Source organism: Canis lupus, chromosome 13, assembly GCF_003254725.2.
Source record: "Canis lupus dingo isolate Sandy chromosome 13, ASM325472v2, whole genome shotgun sequence".
NCBI lineage: Eukaryota > Metazoa > Chordata > Mammalia > Carnivora > Canidae > Canis > Canis lupus.
In genome coordinates, this window is record NC_064255.1 from 13608051 (window position 1) to 13635896 (window position 27846).

Sequence of the window (27846 nt, forward strand, 5' to 3'; positions counted from 1 at the left end):
CTATGGAAAACACTATGGATATTCTTCAAAAAATTTAAATTAGAACAACCATATAATCCAGCATTCTATTTCTGGGCACATGTCCAAAGGAAATGAAGTCACTATCTTGAAGAAATAAGTACATGTTTATTGAAACTTTGTTTACGACAGTTAAGAGATAGAAACAACCTTAAGTGTCCATCAATAGATGATAAGTCAACTACTAGTGTTATATATCACTTACATATGGATTTTAAAAATTCCTAGGGGATCCCTGGGTGGCTCAGTGGTATTAGCACCTGCCTTCAGCCCAGGGCGTGATCCTGGAGTCCCGGGATTGAGTCGCACATCAGGTTCCCTGCTTCTCCCTCTGCCTGGGTCTCTGCCTCTCTCTCTCAAATAAATAAATAAAATCTAAATAAATAAATAAATAAATAAATAAATAAATAAATAAATAAATAAGTAATCAAGCCTAACTCAGAGGAATGGAGTAGAATGGTGTTGCCAGGGGCTGGGGGTTGGGGAAATGGGGAGATTTTGTTGAAATATTATTAGTTTCCAGTTATAAGAGAAAAAGTCTTGGGCATCTAATGTATGTCAAGGTGATTATAGCTAACAATACTGTATTTATACACTTGAAAGTTGCTGATAGAATGATTAATGGACATGGCAAGTATGTGAGGTGATAGAGGTGTTAACCTTATTGTGGTAATCATTTCACAATATGTATTTGTATATCAAGTTATCATGTTGTACACCTTAATCTTACACAATGTTATATGTCAATTATCTTCATGAAACCAGAAAAAAATAAAACTGAAGACTCTCTTAGCACTACCTGTCCTCCTCAGGTGGATTTCTATTTCTGTATAGCAGTTATTTTTATTCCTGTCTCCTCTAAAAAGAGTGTTTTTATGTTTACACTTACCTGCACTATATTTGCCTATTTTTTGCTTTTATTTTTACATTATTTACATTATTAGCATTATTAATTCAAGAAATTTCATTGCAATTTAAGAAGATAAAATTCATGTTGTGGCCATTTATATACTAAAGCTTTATGATAATTACCTCCTTTTTTTCAATGACAGCCTTAGAAGTTATTTCTTTAGAAAATCAAACATTATCAAAAACTTACTTTGTTTCTAACAATAGGATGAAAAAGTGTAAATGGAAACAACTTGATACTGTGATTTATTTTGTGTGTTGACTGGTCCTGAGCACTTTTCATGTCAATTTTATAACAGAGATTGGAATGAAACACTGTTTTTCTGGAATACTTTTCACCTATGGATGGTGATTGAGGTTGTTATCTGGATTAAAGCTAATGCTGAATTACTTACAAAAAGAAAAAACAATCAACTTGATCCTTTGTAATATGAGAATAATTAAATGAATTATAGTATAATTAAATATAAGCATCCAAGAATTTGATGATAAAAATTCTAGTCACATGTGAAATATGTATATTTTAATGTCGGGAGATTGAATAAGAACATAAATAGCACATGTAGTATGATCCTAAATATGTAAATAAAGCCCATAAGATTAAAATTATTTTTTTGACTTTTGGTATAATTTTCTTATTGAGAAAATAAAATACACAAAAAAGAAAAGGAAGCTTAGAATTACTTCTATGCATCTAAGCGAGTTGCACAACTATGAAGCAATTCTCTAATGGTGTCTTGGTGTACAACATTTAGCCCCCAATATCAAATTCTATTTAATAAATTAACAGCTCACAGGAAAACAAGCAGGATCATCAAAAATAGGAGGCTTAGAGACTACTTTGAAAGTATGAAATTGTGTTTGCCAAATCCAATATGTTTTTCTATTTATACAAGCAAGAATGACAAGACCTACAAACTACCTTCTCTGCTTTATGTAAGCCAGGTATAGCAAGCCATTAAAAAATATCTATTGGAGCTCATGGAAAATAACTAAATATAAGTATCAATTTACAAAGACAGAGAACAGAAGACATACCATAAAGATGTATTAATTGAGAATGTGAGAGAAATAAAAAGCAAGAAAACCGTGAGTCAAATAGACAGACACAAAAATGAATCAAAACTGCCAGGAGCAGTTTCAACTTCTAATCAAACAGCAGACTTTGTATATAACACAGTCTGGAAGGTTCTGTAGGTTACACACTGGATTTTCTCCTCCCTGGTCTTACTAATTAAAATAAGCTGTAACATTACCAATAGTATTTCCTTAAGCATAAAGACCTTTATACATCCAACTGTGAGCAAAATGGTATAGAGTACATATTAAAAGACCGTAAAGCAAATACCACGAATAAATTTGTAATTTATATTTTGGGTTATATCTTTGTATGTTATACATGCTTAAAAATATTTGTTTTGGGACACCTGGGTGGCTAAGCGTTTTAGTGTCTGCGTTTCACTCAGGTCATGATCCTGGGTTCCCGGGATCCAGTCCTATATCAGGCTCCCTGCGAGGAGCCTGCTTCTCCCTCTGCCTATGTCTCTGCCTCTCAATCTGTGTTTCTCATGAATAAATAAATAGCATCTTTTAAAAAATTTGTTTTGTTACTTACCGTATTAATTAAATCTTGTCAAAGAAAAACAGGCTTTAATTCATATATCAATATTTAAGCCATGGATATTATATACATTATTTATGAATTATATATTATGAATTTTATTTCTTTTTTTAACAAGCTTAAACTCTGAACTGAAACAAATCCGCATTGCAGTGATGATCCTGCCACTTGCTATTTTCAACAAAATTAACTTTGGGCAGGTAATGTAAGACTTATTTTCCCAGTTGTAAAACATTGATGATAATAGAAATCTTTTCACATTGTTTGAGAAGTTAAATAATATAATGGATACAAAATACTTAGTGTCAGGTACAGGGGACTTAATAAATAATAAACGTTAGATTTATTGAGATTTCATTACATTGTAGCATGCACAGAATCTCTGTAAATTAAGTGCTATTATTCCCATTTACAAATTAGGAAAGAAAGAATGAGAAGAAAAATTGATTTTCCCCATCTGACAAAGTCTTTTAACTTCCCAGAGGCCACAATTGTTTCTTTAAAAAAAAGGAGCAGAGGTAAAATAAAAATGCGTTTTCTCATTTTCAAGTGGATCTAAAGAGAATAGATGCTTATGCAACCCATATTATCAGTGATTTTTATAGTTAGAAACTACCAGGTAGCATTGAGAGCTTTCTTTCTTTTTTCTATTACACCAATTACATTGCACAAAGTGCTATTGTAAAGAAAATATACAAAAAAAGGTTTTGTCCTTTTACATACATCATTTTAGCCAACTGGGAACTCTAAAAATTATCTTTCTTATTTTCCTTTAGCCTATAATCTGTTTGGATGTGTACAGGTGAACACAAATACCTACCCACCACCTCCACACACCATCTAGTATACACAGTGCCCTCTGTTTTCTATCTTGACTTAGTGCTATGTCATTAACAAAAGACATTCAGTTTTTAATGGTCTTTGCCATACTAATAAAGTAACAGTGTCAGACACGTCAGCCTTTTTGTCTATTTCTTAGAGGGATAGATATTGAAAGACTTCATATAAAGGGAAGAAGCAATTAAAAATACTCAGTAATTGAATACATAACAACAAACAAAACCTTTATCCTAATCAATCTAGTGAACTTTTCATTGCATTGTAATTTTTCATTGGTTTGAAAAAACTCAGACATTTTTAACTATCATTATGGTGTAAACATCCCCAAGTATGTAGAGAATCTTTTCTTAGAGTGTATCTGCTTAGAATATTTTGAATTAAGAGTTCAAAAACAGTTTACTACAGCTAAAAAAAACTACTCACATTGGTAAAAATCTGAGGCTAACTGAAATATGTATATCTGGCATTTTGAACTTGGTTGAATTAAAATTGATTTATATTTAAAAGGACTATTCACTAAGACAGCAAAAATTTCTCATATGTTTAGACACCCTATTTTCCAAGAAGAAATTTTGAAGAACCACTTAAATAATAGACAGGTGTCAGTTAATTTTCCTGTTTTATCAAGTAGGTTGAAAATAATTTCAGTTGTATGGACAGAAATGTAAATTTCCCAGTTAGTGACATAAAAAGGCCTACTTTTTAGATATTTAAATTTTATAAACCATACATATTATATAAAATTAACATATTTTCTTATACAAATATTGATTTTAAGTATTTTAAGCATATTGTATATTAAAGTTGAGTAGCCACATTACACGGTATGCTTTCACTTTATCAACAGGTATGCTCATAAATAATAAAACCTGAAAATAAGTATTTAAAAATACAAAACATCTTTAACCTATATAAAGAGGTCATAATTCAATTTACGCTCACTTTTTTGAAGAGATAATATTAATATGCTAGCATTATGAAGCCAAAGATAATGAACTAACATGTGCATGAGATGATATATTTCCAAATGAACAATAATTAAGTGGTGAATATGACTTTATTAAAATTGCACTACAAATGTTACTTATCCTTTGTAAAATAAACTTTACCCATAATGTATTTGCCCTCCATTCTTCCATTCAAAATGCACTAACCTTGTCCTAAAGTTTGTAGGATGAGGATGTCCATCATATAAGGATAAGTAGTCATATTCTTCTTCTAGAGCAAATGACTGAAATACAATTTGTATTCTATTCCGTTCTTCTGCTATTATTACCCATGTACAGTTTGCACCATTTGGATATCCGTATGGAAAACCAGGGCTTTCTATAGTGCCATTAAGTCCTTTTAAAGTTCCACCACATGTATAAATAAATCCTGCAACAAAAGACAAATAAACAGACATTAATGTTATATAAAGCACAAACAATCCAGGAGACATGTAATTTTGAAAAAATTTTTTTTTGTTTTTCTAAGACCTATATTACTATAATTTTGTAAATGGCAAGAGATAGGTAAATTATCTAATTTTCTTTTTTTTAAACGTAAGACATGTAGCAAAATCATTGGTATTTATGATTATGATTAGGAATTATAAACCAGTTGATGAAGTAAAATTCTCCACGTATCATTATCTATTTCATGATCCAACAGACAACAAAATCTTAGAACATGATATCTTCCCTGAAGAAGTTTTCCATATAATTGTAGGCAATCATAACCAATATTGAAAATTAAATGATTTTAGTATGCATTTTATGTCATAGAAAATTAACTCCACTTTTTCTTGGTAAAGTAGCCTAACTCTTTTGTGTCCATATCTCTACCATGTAGCCAACGTACCTTAGGAAAATCCTTCCCACCCTGATTCTACCAGAAAGATAAATGGTTCAGATCTAAAAGAAAATCTAAGTAATCAATTTGTCTTTGACCAGAGTAGTTGGGCCAGGATAAACACAATCCTCAACTAACTATATCAGCATGAAAACTAAGGTTGGGAAGAAAATATATTCAAAATACGAATCCAGGACAACTGACAGAAGCCATCTTAAGAACTTCCATGGTTCAGTGTGCCTGAGAAGCTCGGTTGAGTGTTGGACACTTGATTTTGGCTCTGGTCATGATCTTGGGGTCATGGGATAGAGCCCTGCATCAGGCTCCATGCTCAGAGAGGAGTCTGTTTGAGGATTCTCTCCCTCTCCCACTGTCCCTCCCCTCTTTCTCTCTAAAATAAATAAACAAGGGATCCCTGGGTGGCTCAGTGGTTTAAAGCCCCTGCCTTCAGCCTAGGGTGTGATCCTGGAGTCTGGGGATCAAGTCCCACATCTGGCTCCTTGCATGGAGCCTGCTTCTCCCTCTTCCTGTGTGTCTCTGCTTCTCTCTCTCCCTCTCTCTCTGTTGCTCATGAATAAATAAATAAAATCTTAAAAAAATAAATAAAAATCAATAAATAAATCTTAAAAAAAATTCCATGGTTCTATGGGAGTTCTAAATCTATGGGAAATCTAAATTATTGATAGCTTGACTCTTGGAGACACCAAGAAAACTAACCATGTTTCTTGGGATATTATTTATGAATATATACTAGTTTATAGTCATATTGGGTAATGTAACCTAAAGTTTATATAATAGGGTAGATGGTCCCAGCATGTATCTAAACCAGTGTATATGCAATTAAAGATTGGATCCAGGGTTGCAGAAGTTCTGATAGGAATTCTCCACATTGGTGTTATTTCCAAATCTGTGGGTTGCACATGAAGCTTCTGTGCCATGAAGCTATAAGTCAGAAATATGAGCTAATTTGGGGGAGAGAACACCATACTACCCAAAGTATCTATATTTAGAACTGGATATAGAAATGTAGGAAATATGAAGCTCCTCTCCCTGGAAAGGAATGAGTACATGGTATATAGGTATGGATGTTTTTGAAAAATATGAGGAACCATGCATGGCAGTTGGGAAGCCAGAGTGGTAGATCGTGGCAGACAGAGAATGATTTGGGATGTTGTAAGTTCCTTGATCTCTCTTTTCACAAGAACACTATGCTTTTGCTAGGGGATCCACTGCTCTATCAAACAATTGTATACTCTAAGGAGTTGGCTCTGCTGACCAGAGATGAGGCAGGTGGCTTAAGGCAATTAATCAGTATAACCCTATCTTCCTACCCATATTTACTTAGAGACCTTCTCTGATGATCTCCATTTACAGCAGTCTTAAATCTGGGATATTCAGCATAGTTATATACAAATATAAATTTATATAAGCTTATAAATATTTAAATATAAATATATAAAGCACAGTTCTTGTGATTCTGTTGGCCTTTTAAAAAGTTACTAAGAAGTTGGATAAGGTAGAAATTTCTAATAAAAAAAAAAAGTCACTATTTGTGTGTATACATATATTTTTGCTCATCCACCAAAAGTCAAATAGGGCATTTTATGATTTTCAAAAATAAAAAATAAAATAAAATAAAAAAAGGAGAAAGGTCCCTTTTAAATTGCTTCTTGCAGAGCAATTACTTTGAAGCCTTAGGTTAATTAGCTATCACCCATTTCTATTAGTTTTCTGCCTGAACAGCTTCCAATTTGAACTTCATAACTAAATGCAAGCATGAATCCCTTTCAGCTACAATCTGATCTATGAGCTGTTTTATATATTCACAAGCCCCATAACCCTGATGGCTTCAGAAAAAGGACATATGTCCTAAAATAACATGTTCGGCTCTGTCCACTAATTATTTAAGGGCCTGCTGATTCAAATATTTCAGTTGTTTTCCTTTTTTTCTTGAGGCAAATTAAGAATTTTACCTATTTTTAAGCTTTCTTATTTGTGTTCTTCATTTTGTTTTCATTTTTTGCTTATATCAAAGTTTGATTAAACATCACATTATTCATAACAAAGTACATTTTTTCCAACAATAGGTTTATAATTTCCACACACAAACCCCCCAAAAACAGAAAGAAATGCAGTTCTTAAAAGTAAAATGAAATCTCCCTGATTCACATATGTTTCACAAGGTTGATTGTGATACATTGTTATCATCTTAGTATGTATCTCTCTCTAGGTCATTTCTAGGCAAATGCAGGTATATGCATATTTCCATGCATTTTATATATATGTGTATATGTATGTATATGTATATATATACATATATATATACATATTTACCAACCGAATCAGTTATACTATGCATAATTTTCTGAATCTTTTTGTGTGTCCCTGTAAAATATCATTGATTCTGGATCCACATGTATACTTCTCCTACATCTCTTTTTTAATGACTACATAGTTACATGGCATATTGTCAGCTCTAGTCTTTAGTTTTCAAAGACACAAAGAACAACTTTGGATATATATCCTTGTGTACTTGTGTGCCATATACTTCAGACAGAATTCCAGAAATGGGAGTGCTGAATTTTAACCTTAGCTAGATACGTCCAAACTAGCCTTAATAAATGTGAAAATTTCTACTGCTATCACCAGGTTATGAGGTGTTTTCAATGTCCAACTTAAATTTTGTCAACATTAGATATTTTACAAGGCAAAAAAAATGTTATCTTATTATTTTGCTTTGCACGTCCCTGGTAACTATTGGTATCAAATATCTAGTTATTTTACAAATTGCCTCTCCAAATCCTCACTTATTTTTAATGGATTCTTTACTTTTTAACTTCCCTTTTAGGATTTCAATTGCTTAGCTTTCTGATTAATAATTGGTAATCTGTATTTGCCTTTCACATATACATTTCTAAATGAAATAACTTTGCGTATTATTATTTTTTTATTTCATTTATTTATTCATGAGAGGCAGAGACACAGGCAAGGGGAGAAGCAGGCTCCATGCAGGGTGCCTGACGTGGGACTCGATCCCAGGTCTCCAGGATCACGCCCTGGGCCGAAGGCGGCGCTAAACCGCTGAGCCACGCGGGCTGCCCTTGCTTATTCCTTATAGCTCATTGCTCTCATAAACCCACAGCTCCTTAATGTTCTTTATAGTACATGTGAAGCTTCATCTCCTTTTCCCCTTCTCTCCTTAGATGATATTTCTTTCATTCCTGTTCACTTATTCATCACATGTCATGCCTTTAGGAAAAAAAAATGATTAAAAGGACTTTATTCTAGCCTATCTTCATGGAACTGGCAAACTACCACATAAAATAGCATGGGAATACAGATTATTATTATTATGGAATATGGTAAGTGCTGTGATTGGGGTAAGCACTCATTGCTATAGAATACACGGAAGCAAAACTTAATCTAGATGATTCAAAATGTGTTTGTGGAAAACCTGTCTCAAAAATTGGCATCGCAACATTCCACAACTTCAGTCTTTGACAGATACTGAATGCCTTATGTTGTATTTTTCACACCTTAATTTTCAACTTAGAGTCAATTTGTACTTGAAAAATAACTAAACTTTACATGATTTGGGTCATAATAATTTAGTTAAGAATACAGATCTTTAATATTTCTCCTTTTACTCTTTCATGTTCATATTTTACCTTTCCTGTACAGCATAGAAAATATAACTATTTGTACAGCATTTTTATGATATTGTAAATTTCACTTTGTTTTCTTTTATGCTAGCTAAGATCTATGGCATTACAAGAAACACTCTTATGTTTATTTTTCCCTTTTTTTTAAACACTTGTGTTTATCCACTGCAATTGTGTTTTTGTATCCAGTTATATCAAATGACTTTTTTTTCATGCACAAGAGTTCACAATTTTATTGACACACAGCACTTGTATGATAAAGATTGTAAAGAACCTAATAGTAGCAATTAACCTTTTTTATTGTGATTAGCAACATGTACTATGAAGTCTATCCTCTTACCAATTTTGAAGTGGACAGTATTGCTAACTACATGAACAATGTTGTACAGCAGATCTTTAGAACTTTTTCATCTTGCATGAATGATACCTCTTGAAAAAGAACTCATAATTTCCCTATCTTTCCCAGCTCCTGGAAACCACCATTCTACATTCTTCTGCATGAATTTCACTAACTTAGATATCTCATATAAGTAGAATCATGCAGTATTTGCCCTTCTGTTACTACCTTACCTCACTTAACATAATGTCCCCACGGTTCATCCATGCTGTAGTATATGACAGGATTTCCTTCTGATTTCCACTGAAAATATATACCTTTCTTTATCCATTCACCCTTCAATGAACATATAGGTTGTTTCCACTTCTTGGCTATCATGAATAAAGCTGCAATGAACATGGGAGTACGAGTATCTCTTTGAGATTCTGATTTTAGGGATGCCTGGGTAGCTCAGTGGTTGAGCATCTACCTTTGGCTCAGGTTGTGATCCCAGAATCTCAGGATCCAGCCCCACATCAGGCTCCCTGCATGGAGCCTGCTTCTCCTCCCTCTGCCTATGTCTCTGCCTCTCTCTCTCTGTCTCATGAATAAATAAATAAAATCTTTTAAAAAAAGATTCTGATTTTAATTATTTTGGATAAATACGCAGAAGTGTGGTGGCTAGATTATACTGTAGTTCTGTTTTTAAATTTTTGAGGAACTTTCATACTCTTTTCCTTAGCTGCACCCACTACAGTAAATATTTCATATCAAGTGAAGTGTGTGTGTGTGTTTAAGTAATGAGTGAACTCTGAGTTGCCAGATCCATGCATATGTATGAATCATAGTATGCTCTTATCCTTTAGATGTCTGTCAGGTCAGTGGTGTCTCCCCTCTTGTATTCCTTATACTAGTAATTTGTGGGGTTTTTTTCACATTTTTCTTTGTCAGTGCTGCTAATACTTTCCCAATTTCATTGATCTTTTCAAAGAAACAATTTTTTTGTTTTATTGATTTTTTCTTCTATTATTTTCTCTACTCTGTTTTCAAATTTTCACCTCTTATTTTATTATTTACTTCCTTCCCTTTGTTTCCAATTTAGCTTTTCTTCTTTTCTCAGTTCTTTAAATGGGAGCATAAATTAATAATTTGAGACTTTACTCTGTTTCTAACACTTGTATTTGGTACAGTAAAATGCCTCTTAGTACTACTTCAGCTGTATCCCACACATTTTGATATGTTGTATTTTATTTTTATTCAGTTTAATGTATTTTTAAATTTCCAATGAATCTTCCTTCTCAAACCATGGCTATTATAAAGTGAGTTCTTTGGTTCCCAGTTGTTTTGGATTTTCCTGTTAACTTTTGATAGTGATTCTAGTTGGATTCCATTGTGATCAGAGAACATGCTCTAGATGATTTCAGGTCAAATTTGCTTAAGTTTTATTGACCAGGATATGGTCTACCTTAGTATATGTTCCTTGGATACTTGAAAAAAAAAATGTGTATTTTTTCAACGATTTTTTGTTTCTTTGTTTTCAATTGTTTTTATTGAAGTTCAATTTGCCAACATATAATATAACCCCCAGTGCTCATTCCATGTAATGCCCTCCTCAGTGCCCATCACCCAGTTACCCCAACCTCCCGCTCACCTCCTCTTCTGCAACTCTTTGTTCATTTCCCAGAGTTAAGAATCTCTCACGGTTTGTCTCTATTTTATTTATTTATTTGAGAGCAAGAGAGTGAGAGAACACAGGCAGAGGGAGGAAGAGAGGGAGAAGCAGGCTTCCTGCTGAGCAGACAGCCCCATCCAAGGCTCAAGCCCAGGACCCTGGGATCATTACCTGAGCCAAAGGCAAACATTTAACTGACTGAGCCACCCAGGAGCTGCAGACTGTGCATTCCAATATTGTAAACAGAGCATTCTCTAAGTGTTGATTAAACCTCCTAAGTGCATCCTGTTGAGTTCCATACCCTTGCTGACTTTTTCTCTGGCTTCTTACGAGACTTTTTTGTCTTCAGTTTTCAGTTTAATTATTATGTACATGGCATGGATTTCTTTGTGCCTATCCATTTAGTAGTTTACTCAGCTTTTCTCATCTGTAAGTGTATGTCTCTTTTGCCAAATTTGGGAAGTTTTTGGTCATTGCTTCCTTAAATACTTCCTTAGCCCTACAATCTCTTCTTTCATGACTCCAGTGACACATGCTGGATTCTTTATTTTATTCCCGTAGGTCATTGGTGCTCTGTTCATTTTTAATTTTTTCAGTCTACTTCTGTTATTTCGATGAGGTAATTTTTCTTCTACTTGAGTTCTTTGGTCATTTTCTCTATTGCCTCCATATTCTCTGTGGAGCACACTCTTTGAGCTTTTCATTTCATTTATTGTACTTTTCTTGTGTAGCATTTTTTGAAGATTTTATTTTTAAGTAACCTCTCCACTCAAAATGGGGCTAAAACTTAGAAGCCCAAGATCAAGAGTTGCATGTTCCATGTGCTGAGCCAGCCAGGTGCCCCTCTTGCATAACATTTTGATTTGACTCTTCTATGTTCCAGTTTTTGCTGAGTCTTTTGATTTATTTGCCAGCACTTTTAAATGTTTTATCTGTTTTAAGTGTTTGGATTGCTTGTGGAGGAATTTTTTTTATCATGACTGCTTTAAAATATTTATCAGATAATTCTAAAATCTCTATCATACATTGTTGGTATTCATTCATTACCTTTATTCATTCTGTTTGAGATCTTTTGGCTTTTGGTATAATACACGATTTTTTTTCCTGCAACCTGAATATCATTTATGTCATGAGATTCTGGATTTTATTTAAATCTTCTCTTTAACTGGTTTCTTCTGAGACTGCCCCAGGAGAAAAAGTGGCGGTAGGTATTGCCTCATTACAATCAGATGGAAAGAAACCCCATGTTTTCTAATTTGCTTGCATTAACAACTAAGGGAGCAGTGTTGTCATAATTGGGTGATGGTGAACATCCTTATCTACCCTAGACCTCTTCTGACACCACCCAGCAGGAAGCAGGAGATTCCTATCACTGTGAGGTGGGTGTGAGAATCCAGGTCCTTCAATATGAAGCTCAAGCCATTACGGAAATCCTTCTATGTAATTTTTCTCCCTTTTTCTAAACTCTATGATTATCATTTTATTCTTCCACATGTATCTTTTTACTGTCTTCTTTTGAAGGATGTATGATATATCACACATCTTCAAATGAACTGAGAGATCTAAAGAAACTACATTTTGGGGCAGTCTGGGTGGCTCAGCAGTTTAGCACCGCCTTCAGTCCAGGGCGTGATCCTGGAGACCCAGGATCAAGTCCCGAGTCATGTTCCTTGCATGGAACCTGCTTCTCCCTCTGCCTGTGTCTCTGCCTCTCTCTCTCCCTGTGTCTCTCATGAATAAATAAAATCTTAAAAAAAAAAAAAACCTACATTTTCTAGATAAAGCAAATGATAAAATAGATGAAATAAATATTAAAAATGTGTTTAACCAGCAAGATCTCATCTTTTTATGGCTGCATAATATTCCAGTGTACATACATGCACACGTGCGCACACACACAGACACACACACACAGAGACACACACATACACACACACCTCTTCCTTATTCATCCATCTCTCAATGGACATTTAAGTTTCTTCCATAACTTGGTTATTGTAAATAATGCTGCAAATAAACATAAGGATGCATATGCCTTTTTGAATTAGTGTTTTTATTTTCTTTGTATAAATACCCAGAAGTGAAGTTACTAGATCATATAGTATTTCTATTTTTAATTTTTTGGTGAAATTTCCATACAGTTTTCCACAGTGTCTGTACCAACTTACATTCTCACCAACAATGCACAAGGAATCCCTTTTCTTCACATCCTTGCCAACACTTATTATTTCTTGTCTTTTTTTTTTTTGTAATTTTAGCCATTCTGCAAGGTATAAGGCAATATCTCATTACAGTTTTGATTTGCATTTCCTGATGATGAGTGATGTTGAGCATCTATTCATGGATATGCTGGCATCTGTATGTCTTCTTTGGAAAAATGTCTATTAGGGTCCTCTGCCCAGTTTTAAATCAGATTATTTTTTGTGTTTAGTTGTCTAAGTTCTTCATATATTTTAGATATTAATCCCATATTGGATATATCATTTGCAGGTATCTTTCCCCATTCAGTATATTGCCATTTTGTTTTATTCATGGTTTCCTCCACTATGCAGATTTTTTATTTTGATGTAGTCCTAATACTTTAGTTTTGCTTGTATTTCCCTTGCCTTAGAAGATATGCATAGAAAAAATGTTCCTATGCCCAATGTCAGAGAAATTACTGCCTGTGTTTTCTTCCAACAGTTTTATGGTTTCAAGTCTTACATTTAAGTATTTAATCTATTTTGATTTTATTTTTCTGAATGGTGTTAGAAAGTGGTCCCAATTATTTTTTTTGGGGGGTGTACTTATCCAGTTTTTCCAATCTCATTTGTTGCAGAGTGTCTTTTGCCCATTTTGTATTCTTGCCTCCTTTATCATAACGTAAGTAACTATATAAGTGTGGGTTTGTTTCTGGGCACCCTATTCTGTTCCATCAATCTATGTGTTTATTTTTGTGCCAGAATCATACTATTTTGATTACTACAGCTTTGTAATGTAGCTTGAAATCTGGAATTGTGGTACTCCAGCTTTGTTTCTCTTTCTCAAGGATGCTTTGGCTACTTGGGGTCTTTTGTAGTTCCATTCAAATTTTAGGTTTATTTACTCTAGTTCTGTGAAAAATGCTATATTTTTTATAGAGATTGCACTGAATCTGTAAATCACTTTGGTTAGTATAGCCACTTTAAAATATCAATTCTTCCAATTTATGAGCATAGAGTACCTTTTACTTCATTTGTGTCATCATCAATTTCTTTCATTGATGTTTTAGAGTTTTCAGAGTACAGGTCTTTCACTTCCTTGGCTAAGTTTATTCCTAGGTATTGTATTCTTTTTGATGCAATTGTAAATGAAATTGTTTTCTTAATTTTCTTCGTGCTACCTTATTATTAGTGTATAGGAACACTACTGATATCTGGGTATTAATTCTGTATCCTGCAATTGCACTGAATTCATTTATTACTTCTAGTAGATTTCTGGTGGAGTCTTTAGGATTTTCTACGTTTATCATGTCATCTACAAATAGTGACATCTAGAGGATATTATTCTAAGTGAAATAAGTCAGACAGAAAGACAAACATTATAGAATTTCATTCATGTGTGGAATCTATAAAGCAAGACAAATGAATACACAAACATAAACCAGAATCAGACCTATACATACAGAGAACAAACTTATGGTTGCCAGACGGGAGAAGGTCAAGGGAAGGGGAAAAGTGGGTGAAGGGGAGTGAGAGATACAGCCTTCCAGTTCTGAAATAAATAAGTGATAGGAATAAAAGATACAGCACAGGTAATATAGTCAATGATATTATGTATAGCGATATCCAGTGACAAAGGGTAACTGCACTTGTTATGAGTCTTAATACAGTGTATAGAGAACTTGAGTTATGTCGTACATACAAAACTAAGTTAACATTTTGTGTCAACTATATTCAAAAAGTTAAAAAATAAGTAAAACTCATATTAAAAAGTATATTACATTATAATAAAAACTTTTTGTTTCATTTTAGCTTAAATAATTATCAACCCTTGATACTGTGTTTTGATTTGAGTAATATATATGCAATATTGCAATATTATTACAGTAGACATAAGAAAGTTTGGAATAGTCATTTAAAAACTTAAAAATGTGCAATTGGTTTGATTTCACTAAAAGATTACTGTATTTTTATTATCCATCCTCTAAAATATGAATTTATTGAGACTTTCTTATCTGCATTTGTCTCTTTAAGCTTTAAAATGTAATTTATTGTTTTATTGAAAATACCAACTTTCAGTGAGCCTCAGTTTCTGAAGCTAGACATCCTGATTTCACAATATAGCACTCTTTTCGTGCAAATTACCTTATCTTATTATATGTCAGTCTCTTTATTTATAAAATGAGATAATGAGTAGCTGTTTAAAGATTAAACGTGTTAATGACTGCAAATCTCTTTGAACAGTATTTTAAACATAGTGAATATTATACATGTTAACACTTTTCTTCTTTTCCTCTTCCTTTTATTTAGTACTACAATTATCATTTTTAGCCATGAAGCTTCTTTACATAATTTAACTATTCTATTGCCTTTGAATTGGAACACACAAATTCAAATAAACACACTAGAAGATCCTATTACAAATTTGTCAGAGAATGAAAAATGCCTATACCCAAATGTATCAAATATGCTAGCAAATGATGCCTATGAAATATAATTCCATAGCTCTAGTTCATATTATCAATAAAACACATTAAAATATTTTAGTATTTTCAGAGTAGGAGAACAGTTTTTATCTCAGAAAATCAAAGGTTAATGCTGAAGTGTCTGCCTTTTTAAGGGAGAAAATATAACCTGATGCTGGTAAATTACTTTTTTTGAATTTATTAATTAATTACCTAATTGATTGTGAAAGAAAGAGAGAACACACTCAAGAGAGTTGGGACGGGGGAGTTGGAGAGGGAGATTGGAAAGAGTAACTTAAACAGACTCCATGCTGGGTGCAGAGCCCCATGCAGGTCTTGATCTCAGGATCTTGAGATCTGAAGCTGAGCAGAAACCAAGAATTGATGGCTTTGCCAACTGCACCACCCAGGCATTCCTGATACATGGTATATTTCTATGTAGATTCATAATGAATAAGTATTCTTCATTTATCGGGTGAATGTATACCAATTTGGTCAAACTTTTAATTGTGTTAGTGAAATCTTTATTACTCTTATATTTTTTTTCTGTTTTCTTAATTTGCTGAGTAACTTAAAAATCTCTATAATGTGCATTTTTTCTTTTTATTTCATTTTTATTCCATGTATTTGGTCAGGAAATTATCAGATAAATCATTATTATACTAAAACGTGATTCTGGTGAATTTACTTCTCTACCACAATGAAATGATTTTCTCTAGATCCATGAATGGTTGTGTCACAGTCTACTTTATCTCACATTAGTATAGATACATTCAGTTATTTATAAGTTAATGTCTGTACTTGTGATTCTTATAATACTATAGTCAAGGTGAATTTCTTATAAGTAGCATGTAGGGTTTAATTTTTTAAGCTTATGTATTATTCTTGTAAATTAGACATTATTTTTTAATTATTATAATTATATATTTGTTTTCTTTGCTCTGTTATATGTTCCTTTTATTTCCCCTTTTTGCCATATTTTATATTAATGAAATGGGAATTTTTATTGGATTTTTTCACTATTAGCTTGTCAATTTCATATTCTATCAGTGGTAACCCTAGAGAATAGATTTTCATGAAAATTTTATAATTGTTTCAAACCTTAAGCATTAGGAGCTAATGGTAAAAAGAGACATAAATAATTTACAAACATATGATAAGTGCTGTAACAGGAAGTCCTTAAAAACTATCTAAAATATAGCAAAGAGGGAAAATAAATATTCAGATTGAAGTTAGTTTTTCAGAGAATAAAACTTGTTATTTGATATTTCATTTTATTTTAATTTTGCTAGTATCAGGTAAATATATATATTTTAGACCTGAGGTAAAAGATGAGATTCTCCAAGATGTAGTTTCTAAAGTTTATCAATCATTGATATGTTGCGGATGGCACTTACATTTCAAATTTTGCTACTCAGATTGTCCTACATATCCAAAATATCCATTCATTTACTTCTTGATGCTAAGAAATACATAATTTTGCTTTCCTGAGTTCATTTGACCTTTATACTGTAACATCCTTGTGTTGATTTGTCTAGTTAGTGTAGGATTACCTAAAATATTCACCATTTTCTATAATATTGGAACTATCACACTTGTGGAATACTCAAAACATTTCCAGTAGAATTGGAAAGATCTTAAAGGGTAAACATCCAGAAGAAAAATGGGATAAATGAATTAATGATGAAAGAACATTTAGGATATAATATACCTCTTGAAATCAGAAATATGCAATGGAGGAAACTGTATTAATCTGGTAAATGAAACTGTCTCAGGCAAATATTATCAAATTTCATGTAAACATTATCCTGTAATGTCAAAGGGAGGATATTGATTGTCTCCTGTTGCTTCCTAGCTTCAATACATGATGCTCTAATGCACTTTCAAAAGCATAGAATTACTACTGTAAGTGAATATTCCCACTGCAAATTATGAAAAGTGAATTATTTCTAGGTCATCATGTGGATTATTAAACGGTTTGTCAGGACATTATTATAAAGTTAAAGTCAAGAAAAAAATTCCAATAAGGTTATAATATAAATGACTTTAAACTGATATGATTAGCACAAAAAATATTGAAGAGCAAGGATAACTTATTTAGTTATCAAGCATTGTAGTCAAATAAGATCATATTAAGATTATTAGTATTGTCAATTTAAGCTTTTGGAAACTATGAGTTTCATTAGACATTGACCACAGATGTCACATTCTACCTCTAATGATAAATGCATTATATCTTTTTTCCCTTGGACTGAAAGAAAGTTTTAAAAAATAGTCCATTAATATGATGCTTTTCATCATCCTTTTCTGTTACTAATACCTTAATTGTCTTCTGAACTTTAGCCACTAAAATGGATATTAATTATAACTAATCATATCCTATGAATCATATGTTCTCTAAACTTAATACATTTTGGCACATTCCAATGTCTCTGAATAATCCAATTTCATAAAGACCCGTTCTTTCCAGATTGCTCCATAGATCCTTCTGAATACATTTTAATATTGATTTTTAGTTTGTATGATTCCTTTCCTCTTTAAGTGAAATGTCTCATGTCAATCATCTCATTATCTTAATTGCCTTTCACATTCAGTACTGTTAAAAATGTAAACTTTGGATTTACACATAATTAATCTTTATCACTTAACAGTGATGAGATCCTAGGAAATTTAGTATCTCTGAGACTCAGTGTCCTATAAATTAAGATTAGAGAATTCTTATGAGGATTGTCGATAGTACATCTGTAACTACCAGAAAATTAGAAAAAGGTGACTAATATTTTCAACTTCTAAAAACTATTTAGCTTTGAATATACCGTCTCCAAAATCTTATGTATAGAGAGAATATATATTCAATTTTATTTTAATTTTGCTAGTTTTGCCTATCTAGCTTTGAATCTACCTTTTCAAAAATCATATGTATATATATATATATATTCAGTACATATATGTACATATATATACAGTATTACTGTTCAAAGTAATAAATTAGGTTCTTGTATCATTTTCACAATGATTACACAGACAGTGATTACAGGAATATGTGAATAACTGTATTTTCTTTTTTGGCCTAAATTCAGAAATGTCTATATGCTTTGTTCTACTCAAATATCTTTACCCCTCTCCCTATACCACTTTTTGTCTTAAGAGCCTGGTCAAGATTAATTACATCACCAGATCTTGCCCTCTAACCCTCCTGCTTCCATTTGATTTGGACCAATGTGCCAGCAAGAGATGACAGTTCAGAAGAAGAGAGGTCATTGTAGTCATTGGCCTTCCACACTCCATATTGGGTACTGGTAATGGCTACTTTTTTTTAGTTATACCTAATTAGAAGAAGCTCTCTTTCTACATTAGTAAATCTATATTACAAAAACAATGTTTTGGGCTTTTTTTTTTTTTTCTTTTGCACCTTCAGCCCTAGAGCCATACCAACTCTCCACTGGTAATATTCTTCCGACTCAGCACAGAGAATTGGAATTTGTGCAAAGTACTGTAAGGAGGCAGATTTCGGAGTTGGCGAACAGAGCAATTAGAATTCGTGGACTGGAGCATGGGAAACAGAATTGTATAGAGAACGATGCCCAGGAGTCTATATGCATATATATTATAAATTGATGGTTAAGGGCAATGCTATAGTTGTACAGAACAAGACCATCCAAAGATTGTTAGATAACAATCTCTCTATGTTTTATTGCTAAAACAGAAAAGGTAGAGGTTGAGCAGTATCAGAGAAGAGCAGTGCAGCAGATCATTGGAGTGCTGGTCTTTCTATTGTAGCCAAATCTGAAGAGCCTATTGTTAACATCTCTAACATCTAACTGAGAAGACAGGAGCCTTGGGAATGTGAAATCATGCTATAGACTAATATCTACCCTAGACTTAACTTCCCAAACCCTGAAGGCAAACTTTGACAAGACTCACTGGGGGCTGCAACCCTCCAAGCTACAGGGCTTGGCAAACACCTTGAGCTTTCCATAGATCTCCATTCACAAAGTATAAAATCAAAACTACCCAAGTTGAGGGTAATAAGAAAATAATTCAAATCCCTTCTAAATTAAGAATCAATATTCTTCTGAGGAAGCGAACAGAATCCAAAGTCTCTAAAATACATTATCCCTGATGTCCAAAATCAATCAATATATACTAGGGGTTGAAATAAGCAGGAAAATGCAACCCATGACTGAAGAAGAGGATGAAGAGAAGGGAAAATATAAGAGAAGGAGGAGGAGAAGGAGAAAGAGAAAGAAGAAGGGGAAATACAGGTAAGAAAACTGAACCTAATTCAAGATGAACATAATATCTGACTTAGCAATACTAATTCTAAAGTAGCTATTTTAAAGCTGTTACTTAAATCCTTTTATTTTACTTAAAAGCAAATAAAACAAAAAACTTAAAAATATATAAAAAATAAAACCTGATAAAACTATTCTGATATCTTAAAAGAAGATAGCAACATCTTAATAAGTAAATAAGTAATAAGAATATTGGTAGAGAAATGGAAACTGAAAAAAAAATCAGAGCAAAACTATGGGACCTACCAAATGGGACATATTATATAGGAGGCTGCAGAAAGAAAACATCTGTGGACATATTAATACAAGTTATTCACTTTGAAAGTCACAGAGGAGAAAAAAGTTAAATAAAATGATGAGAACTTCAAGGATCTTTTGGGCTAATGTCAAAGGGTTTAAAATAAGTGTAATTAGAGTTCTTGAGGAAAAGATAGTGTGAGATTATATAGATATATGTATGTATATCAGCACAGACTTCCCATGCTTTATACTTCTGAGAAGGTCAGCAGAATAAGCAAGGAAGAGAACCAGAGCCATAACAAAATGCTGAACTTATGTTAAAGAGAAAAATTTATAACATTACACATAGGGGAGCATGATTAAGAAAAAACACAGGCTTCTCCTAAAAAATAATTGTAGGCAGAATACAATGTAAGAAAATTTTATTTATTTTTATTTTTTAATTTAAGATTGAGAAAAAGAATTCAACTTACATTGAGCAGAAATATTTTAAAAGGATGAATTTCAGACACTTTACAGATAAATGAAAGCTGAAAAAAATCATCATCTACAAACCTACACTATAAGAAATTAAAAAGAATGTCCTGAGGCAAAAGACAAATGCTAACCAGTTGGAAACTTGAATCTACAGAAAAGAATTTCTAAAAGTCAAAATGGTAAGTAAGTACTTATTTCTAAAAGACAATTTTTAAAATTTCTTCTCATAGTTTTATAACAAGTCAAATGGTTGTTGAACTTAACATATATTTTATAGAAGACAGATCATATTCACTACTTGTATAAAATTGTTTACATGATTCATCTCATACTTCTACATTTTCCCCATTATTAATTAAGCATTTTCATGTACTGCAAGGTTTTTGCTTGGTCATTTTGTTTAATTGATAAGATCTATAGACTCATGAACAATTGTATGTTATTTATCTTTTCAAATTTCCAATTATTGTTGTGCAAAGTACACAGGTGATAATAAAGAAATGTTAACTAACGTTTTTAAACATGATTTCCATGCTTAATTTCATAACTATCTTATGATTCAGAAAATACAAAAATTAGTTTAATTAATACATCATAATTTGCTTCATACATGTTAAGGCAGCCTTATATTGAAAAGTTACCAAATTTCATACTCTTTTCTTCATATTCTTTGTAGTCTCTAAGTTGATTTGTACTAATACACTAAATTCTGCATTTGTCATGGTCAAGTGAGTTAATCTCTGAGGGTGGAAATGACAATTTATAATGCATGAGCAAAGTGAGGAATAAAACATAATCTTGAACCTGAACTGTCCTATTGGTCTTGAAATTTCATGTCATCTCTCACTCCTGGATGCGAGTTGAGCCCTTCTTACATATAGCCCATTTACTCTAGCCTCCTTTCATGTATAACTGTCTAAAACCCCCAAACCAAAGTTATTTAGTGATGGTGTTTTACTGCTTAGTGGTTGATTCACATGTATTAATATATTTTTTCCTTCCAGTTAGATCACAAAACCCTTGAGAACAAAATTATGCTTTAGATACTTTTCTCGTTTTTTTTTTTTTTCTGGCCAGAGTTAAAGAATTGTGAAATTATCTATGTGGTAGCTGTATAGAATTTGAACTCCTTGAAAGAACAGAATTTGAGAGGCAGGTCTGTAAGTCCATGCTTGCTTTAAAATAAACTGACAGTCCACTTCTGATTGTAATGTTTTCCTACATAAATCCTGGATTCCTAATCTTTGCTTTATATGAATTCAGATGACACATTATATTTAAGTTCCATTTGGACATCAAACCAATAAGAAGTATAAGTATTGTGAAATAAGTGCAAAAATAATTAACATGGGAAGATGTAGCTTCATACTCCAGGAAATGGTGTTTATGCATCTATGGGCAAGATATATGAATTGTCTGAGCCTAGGTTCTCTTACAATATAATAAAAGATAAATTGTGGGATCCCTGGGTGGTGCAGTGGTTTAGCGCCTGCCTTTGGCCCAGGGCGTGATCCTGGAGACCCAGGATCGAATCCCACATCGGGCTCCCGGTGCATGGAGCCTGCTTCTCCCTCTGCCTATGTCTCTGCCTCTCTCTCTCTGTGTGACTATCATAAATAAATAAAAATTTAAAAAAAAAGATTAATTGTAACCACATAAATCAACCATATAAAAGTAGCATTGTAATGAGAAAGACAATAGTCAAATAATTTTATATTAACTTTTGTGTTCTCTGGTAGAATAATATTAACTAATATTGCACAGCACTTTACAGTTTACATCTTTAGGCATTTGCCTTTGGATTAAACATTGGCATTCACCCACTTCTGCTGTAGATAAGTATTATACAGTTTAGTTAAGTCGTTTATCTTCCTTGGACCTCACTTTCATGATTAAAACTGCATAAAAAGATGGTATAAGGATTATAAATAATGTATATAAAGGGCCCAGCCTAGACACAAAGCATAATATTTAAGAGAACATAACATTCAGTATTTACACAATTATTCACAAGTATTGATAAATTTCAGAACAAGTGGTGTTCTATAAAACCAACCAATTTTTTTTTAAAGATTTTATTTATTTATTCATGAGAGTCACAGAGAGAGAGAGCAAGAGAGGCAGAGACACAGGCATAGGGAGAAGCAGACTCCACGCAGGGAGCCGACATGGGACTCAACCCTGAGACTCCAGGGTCAGGCTCCAGGCCGAAGGCAGGTGCTAAACCCACTGAGCCACCGAGGGATCCCAAACCAACCTATTTTAATATTAGATTGAAGGCATAGCAAATAGGAAAGTAAAATGATACTGGCCTTCTATGTAAACTTGAATAAAGATCCTTTAATTTACTTCTAAAGTCAATTTTTTAAAAAAAATTTATTTATTTGACAGAAAGCACACGCAAGATAGGGTTGGGGAAGAGCACGAGAGGAAGAAGCAGACTCCCTGCTGAGCAGGAGCTGATGCAGGGCTGGATCCCAATACCCTGAGATCATGACCTGAGCTGAAGGCAGACATTTCATCAACTAAGCCACCGAGAGGCCCAAAAGTATAATATTTTAATGTTAGCTATAATTCTAATGCAAATTATAAAAGAAATACATCATACCAAAAAAATCTCAATTTGGAACATCAAAATTCCCCTCAATAAGCTGTGAAGAATGTAATATACTAAAAAATTACTGTTATATTAAATATTGTATTTGTTATGTGGGCTTGCAAGTAAATTCCAAAAAGTTGAATAGACAAAGATGAGCACAAGTTCTCATTGGCTTGAGATGCTCAACCCACAAAGATCCTCTTAGACATCTCAGAGAATTTGACCCACTCATGTTGCATGCAGCCCATTTGGATTATTCAGGTAAATTCTTCATTTAGTGTTTGCTCATACATTTATAAAGAAGAGAAATACCTAGTCTTGAGATTTACTTGTATTTGTTTTAAGCACTTTGCTTGTAATAACTCATTTAATCCTCTCAACAGAACTGTGAAGTCAGTCCTGAATTTTCTCAGTTTTCAGTTGAGGGAACAGACATGGAAAGATTAATTAGGAATAATTGCCCAGATCATGCCTCTATCAAATTACAGAGTTGGAATTTGAACTAATGCATCTGGCTTCAGAATTTAAGTTTCCATAACTATGCTATTTGCTTTTTTTTTTTTAAGATTTTCATTTTTAGTAAAGACCTCTACCACACTGATTTGGTCACTGATTGTTCATTTTTATTCTAGGCTTGTTCTACTCTCTTCTCACTCCCCATCCTTATTCAATTTCTGGGGATGATTTGTTTTAATTTTTATTGTTTTTTTCTTTGAAATCATACACAATTTAAATAATTACTTGACTTCTCTTGGGTAATTCTTTCTCAGTTCCCAACCACTTTCTACTTTCAATTTTTTTCATGGATAAGACATATAACAAACTTTTTCAGACCATAAATGTAAGATGAATGGACATAAAATAATTCAAATAAAGGTGTTTTCTGATTATCAGTGACAAGCACCAAGAAAACTAGATCTTAAAAAATGAAGCTCTGCATGTCTAACAACATACAGTTATTATGCACAGAGCAGCTTTTCTAGTGTGTATTTGTGACTCCCGATTTCTATATTTTTAGCCTGTCTTGTTAGAGTAAATCTTACTCCATCCCATCTATATGTAATTTCCTGTCTCCAGTCAAGTATTGAAGTAAGAAAATGACTGTGAAGAATACACACACACACCAAAAAAAAAAAAAAATAACACGATGCATTGAGATTATAATTTATAAAAGTTTTGTGACAATGAATATTGATTTAATGATCTTCTGCTTTGCCGTGGCTAAGAATACAAACAGGTATTCTTTTCTCTATTATTTATAGAGAATTACAGCTTTGGGATACCAGTGGAGAAATAACTAAGATTTTGTGGTGTCTGACATTTCGCTTCTTTCCCATCACTTCTTCTTTATGACAAAATAAAGATACTCCAGGCAATGGAATTTTTACAGATTATTATATTTTGGGGTACGATGAATTCAATCACCTATACTTTACGAAATCCAGAGGTGTCTTACAGTCCTCCAGACATGAGCTGCCTGTCATGTTTATTGCCTGAACACTTCTATTAAAAAAAAATCCCTGCAAAAAATCACTGAGCTGGAAAGAGCAGAGAAAATATTTCTATATCAATAAAGTAACTGAAAAGCTTTCATGGTTGTATTTTCAAACTTATCTTCCTTTTGACACCTATTTTTCTTCACTGCAGCAGCAATAATATGATTTCCTTTTTTCTTCTTATTGTTACCCTACACATCTTAACCTAGTGCTAATAATAACTGTTCTGGTTATTATCTTCTTCCACCCCTCTGTGGCTCTTCCTTTAGGCTTAGAGTTGCTATTTACTGTAGAAGGAATAGTACATTGAAAGGCATGTAAAGGTGAAAATCAGGCTTCTTGTGATTCCCAAGAGCAGCTATAGCTCTTGGCACATCAGCAAACAAATCACAGGAACTTCTGAAATCCCTTGCAGGCTTTCTTTCTTGCATGATTTGGAAAGCATGAGTGTGAGTGACAGGTAAGATGACATTACCATTTGGGGGTACACAATTCTGAAGGTGATGTAGTGCAGGGGAATAAAAGGAGGTAAAAGATAAGTTGTTGTTGAATTGGTTTTCACACCACTGAAAGTGTATTTTAGTTTAATGGTAGTGACAGTCCAGCTCCAACCTGCTGACAGATGGCTGCTAGCAAGAAGATATATTTGAGACTTACTGTCAAGATACAAGCTTTCATGTTAACTAAAGAACATTTTTTAAAAAGAATATTTCAAAGGATGATGAAAATAAAGAGAAATGATATTTAGCACATACACTGCAAAAAGAATATCTGAGAGCCCAAAGCAGGGCTTAATATGGCAAAGGGGAGATAACTGAATTTCCTGGGTGTGAACACCCCAAAGAATAAGGTTGATATTGGGCTTGGACATTGTATGGATAAGAGAGTCCACTGAAAATGGCAAAGGTTACCAGATAAGTACACTGAGAAAGACAGTCACTTCTGGCTCTCTAACAAAAAAATTGGAAAGAGGAATAATGAGCATAATTTTAATGTGCCATAACCAGAATATCCACTTAACATATCTTTTGAAGATTTATTTATTTACTTGAGAGCGAGGTGGGGGGGGAGAGAGGCAGTTGAGTGAGGGGCAGAGGGAAAGGGAAACAATCTCAAGCAGACTCCCAGCTGAGTGTGGATCCCAGAGTGAGTTGGGGAGGGGGGCTCGAGGCAAGCTCCAGGAAGGGCTTGATCCCATGACTCTGAGATCATGACTTGAGTGGAAATCAAGTTGGGTGCTCAACTGATTGAGCCACCTAGGCAACCCTGCATTTAGCATATTACTAATATCTATTCGGAATCTTGAATTTCATTAATGAGATTAAAGGTGTTATTAATGGATACATGTGACAGGTGCTCTTCTAAAATGCTTAATATGCATGATGTTCACTGGTAGTTTTTATCAAAGCCATTTTGAAGCACCTACTATTCTTATCCTCATTTTACAGAAAAGGAGATAGAAGCACAGGGGGGTTACATAATTTCACAATATCACACAGCTTTTTTTTTTTTTTTTTTTTTTTTTTTTTTTTATCACACAGCTTTAATAAGTAGTAGACCTTTGTTTCAAATTGAGGCTAAGTGAACTCATGTCCCTTGCTCTTACACATTTAGTGAAGCTTCCTATATAATAATATGAAGCCTTTCTAAATGTTTAGATGCCCCTCTTTACCATGGCACATAGCTTTGGGAAGCAAGGATGAGGTTGCAAAGACATACTTTGATTATCAGGAATAACAAAGTTGATCTTGCAGATCAAGGGGATGAGTGGATCTGGAAGGAGGAGGGGCAGGGATCTACCCAGATTGTTCTCAGATTCAGTTAAAAAGTCTTGGTCTTCCAAATTGTCCTCATATTCAGATAAAGAGTTTTAGTCTTCCAAATACATAACGTAACTGAAACAAAAGAATTAGTCTTAGAATGCTCAAGGACATAGGCATTTTGTTTTTGTTTGGTTTTGCTTTGATTTGTGTGTGTGTGTGTGTGTATGTTTTAAGGTTAGGTTTATTAAAATATGTCCTTTTCAAATTTAGGCTTACATGTGTCATACAGAATTGCTACTGTGTTTATAATTTTAGACGCATTCATTTTTAGACCCTTAAACAATGTATAATAAACTCCATATATAATTCTGCCTTATTCAAATAGATACTTTTCTTTTTTTTCAAATAGATACTTTTCTATGCAACTATAAAATGTATTTATTAATTTCATATCCTAAATAGTATCACTTGTTTACTACTATTTGATTTTAACTTATAAAGCTAAGTTAGAATGAACATGAGAGAATCAGTGAGAGGGGGAAAATGACAGACTTCTCTAGTTCTTATAAAATAAAATCATTGTCCAAAAAATAATAAAACAGGTTTCTCTGAGACTCACAATTAAAAATTTTGGTCTGAAGTAGATAGGATTCCTTACTGCTCCTCAAAACTAATGACTCTTCATCTTCCATTGTTTATTTTATGAACTTCATCTACCAGTTTCTAATATTGACCTGCACATGTGCCAAAGGAACATGTATAAATCATTATATTTTAATGTCTCCAATTGAAAAATACTAGACTCTTATGGAGATTTTTCTCTCCATGTGAATGACTATAAAATTTATGTCCAATAGCAAAAAAAATTGATAGTCCATGAAATTTTATCATTACTATTTAATCTGGAGAAGGTACAGGGAACATCATAGATGCTTACTGCATTTTTAGAGATATCTAAGCCATATGTCTCAAGAATATCTGACAGAAACAAAACAAAACAGAATATCTGACAGGCATTAACAAAGAAAGAAATAAGTAATTTCTTATATACCATATTAAATTGCCATTCCAAGGAAAAATCTGTTCTATAAACACTTTCATGTTACCATATGCCCTTAATTTGAACTTCAAACGTCAAAGAAGATAATAATTAGAGAAAAGAGAATATTACTTTCAGGTTTTATCTGAAAAATGAGTCAGCACTAATGATATCATATGGTACCAACTCCCCAAATACTTCCTCTCATATCTGTATTCTCAGATTACTCATCTTGTCAAACAATGAAATTCATTTCTTCTCCTTGAACCTGAGTAGGCTCTGTGAATTCCCTTTTTCAATGTAATGCAGCAGAAGAAAGTCTTTGCCAGTTTTCCACCTAACCATTGAGAAACCTGACAATTTCCCATTTTAGTCTTGGAGCTCTTTGGCCATCATGTCAGAAATCTAACTCCTTGCTAAA

The 27846-nt window shown here is 33.0% G+C and overlaps 1 protein-coding gene across 1 annotated transcript in view; it reads right to left on the bottom strand.

Annotated features, from left to right (window-relative positions):
- The window catches only part of CSMD3 (CUB and Sushi multiple domains 3), a 1170241-nt gene that overhangs the window by 1041937 nt on the left and 100458 nt on the right, over positions 1-27846 (bottom strand). The window contains exon 2 of the mRNA XM_049093360.1: positions 4543-4765. Coding sequence (XP_048949317.1) covers positions 4543-4765 — 223 coding nt within the window. The remainder of the gene's footprint in view (positions 1-4542; positions 4766-27846) is intronic.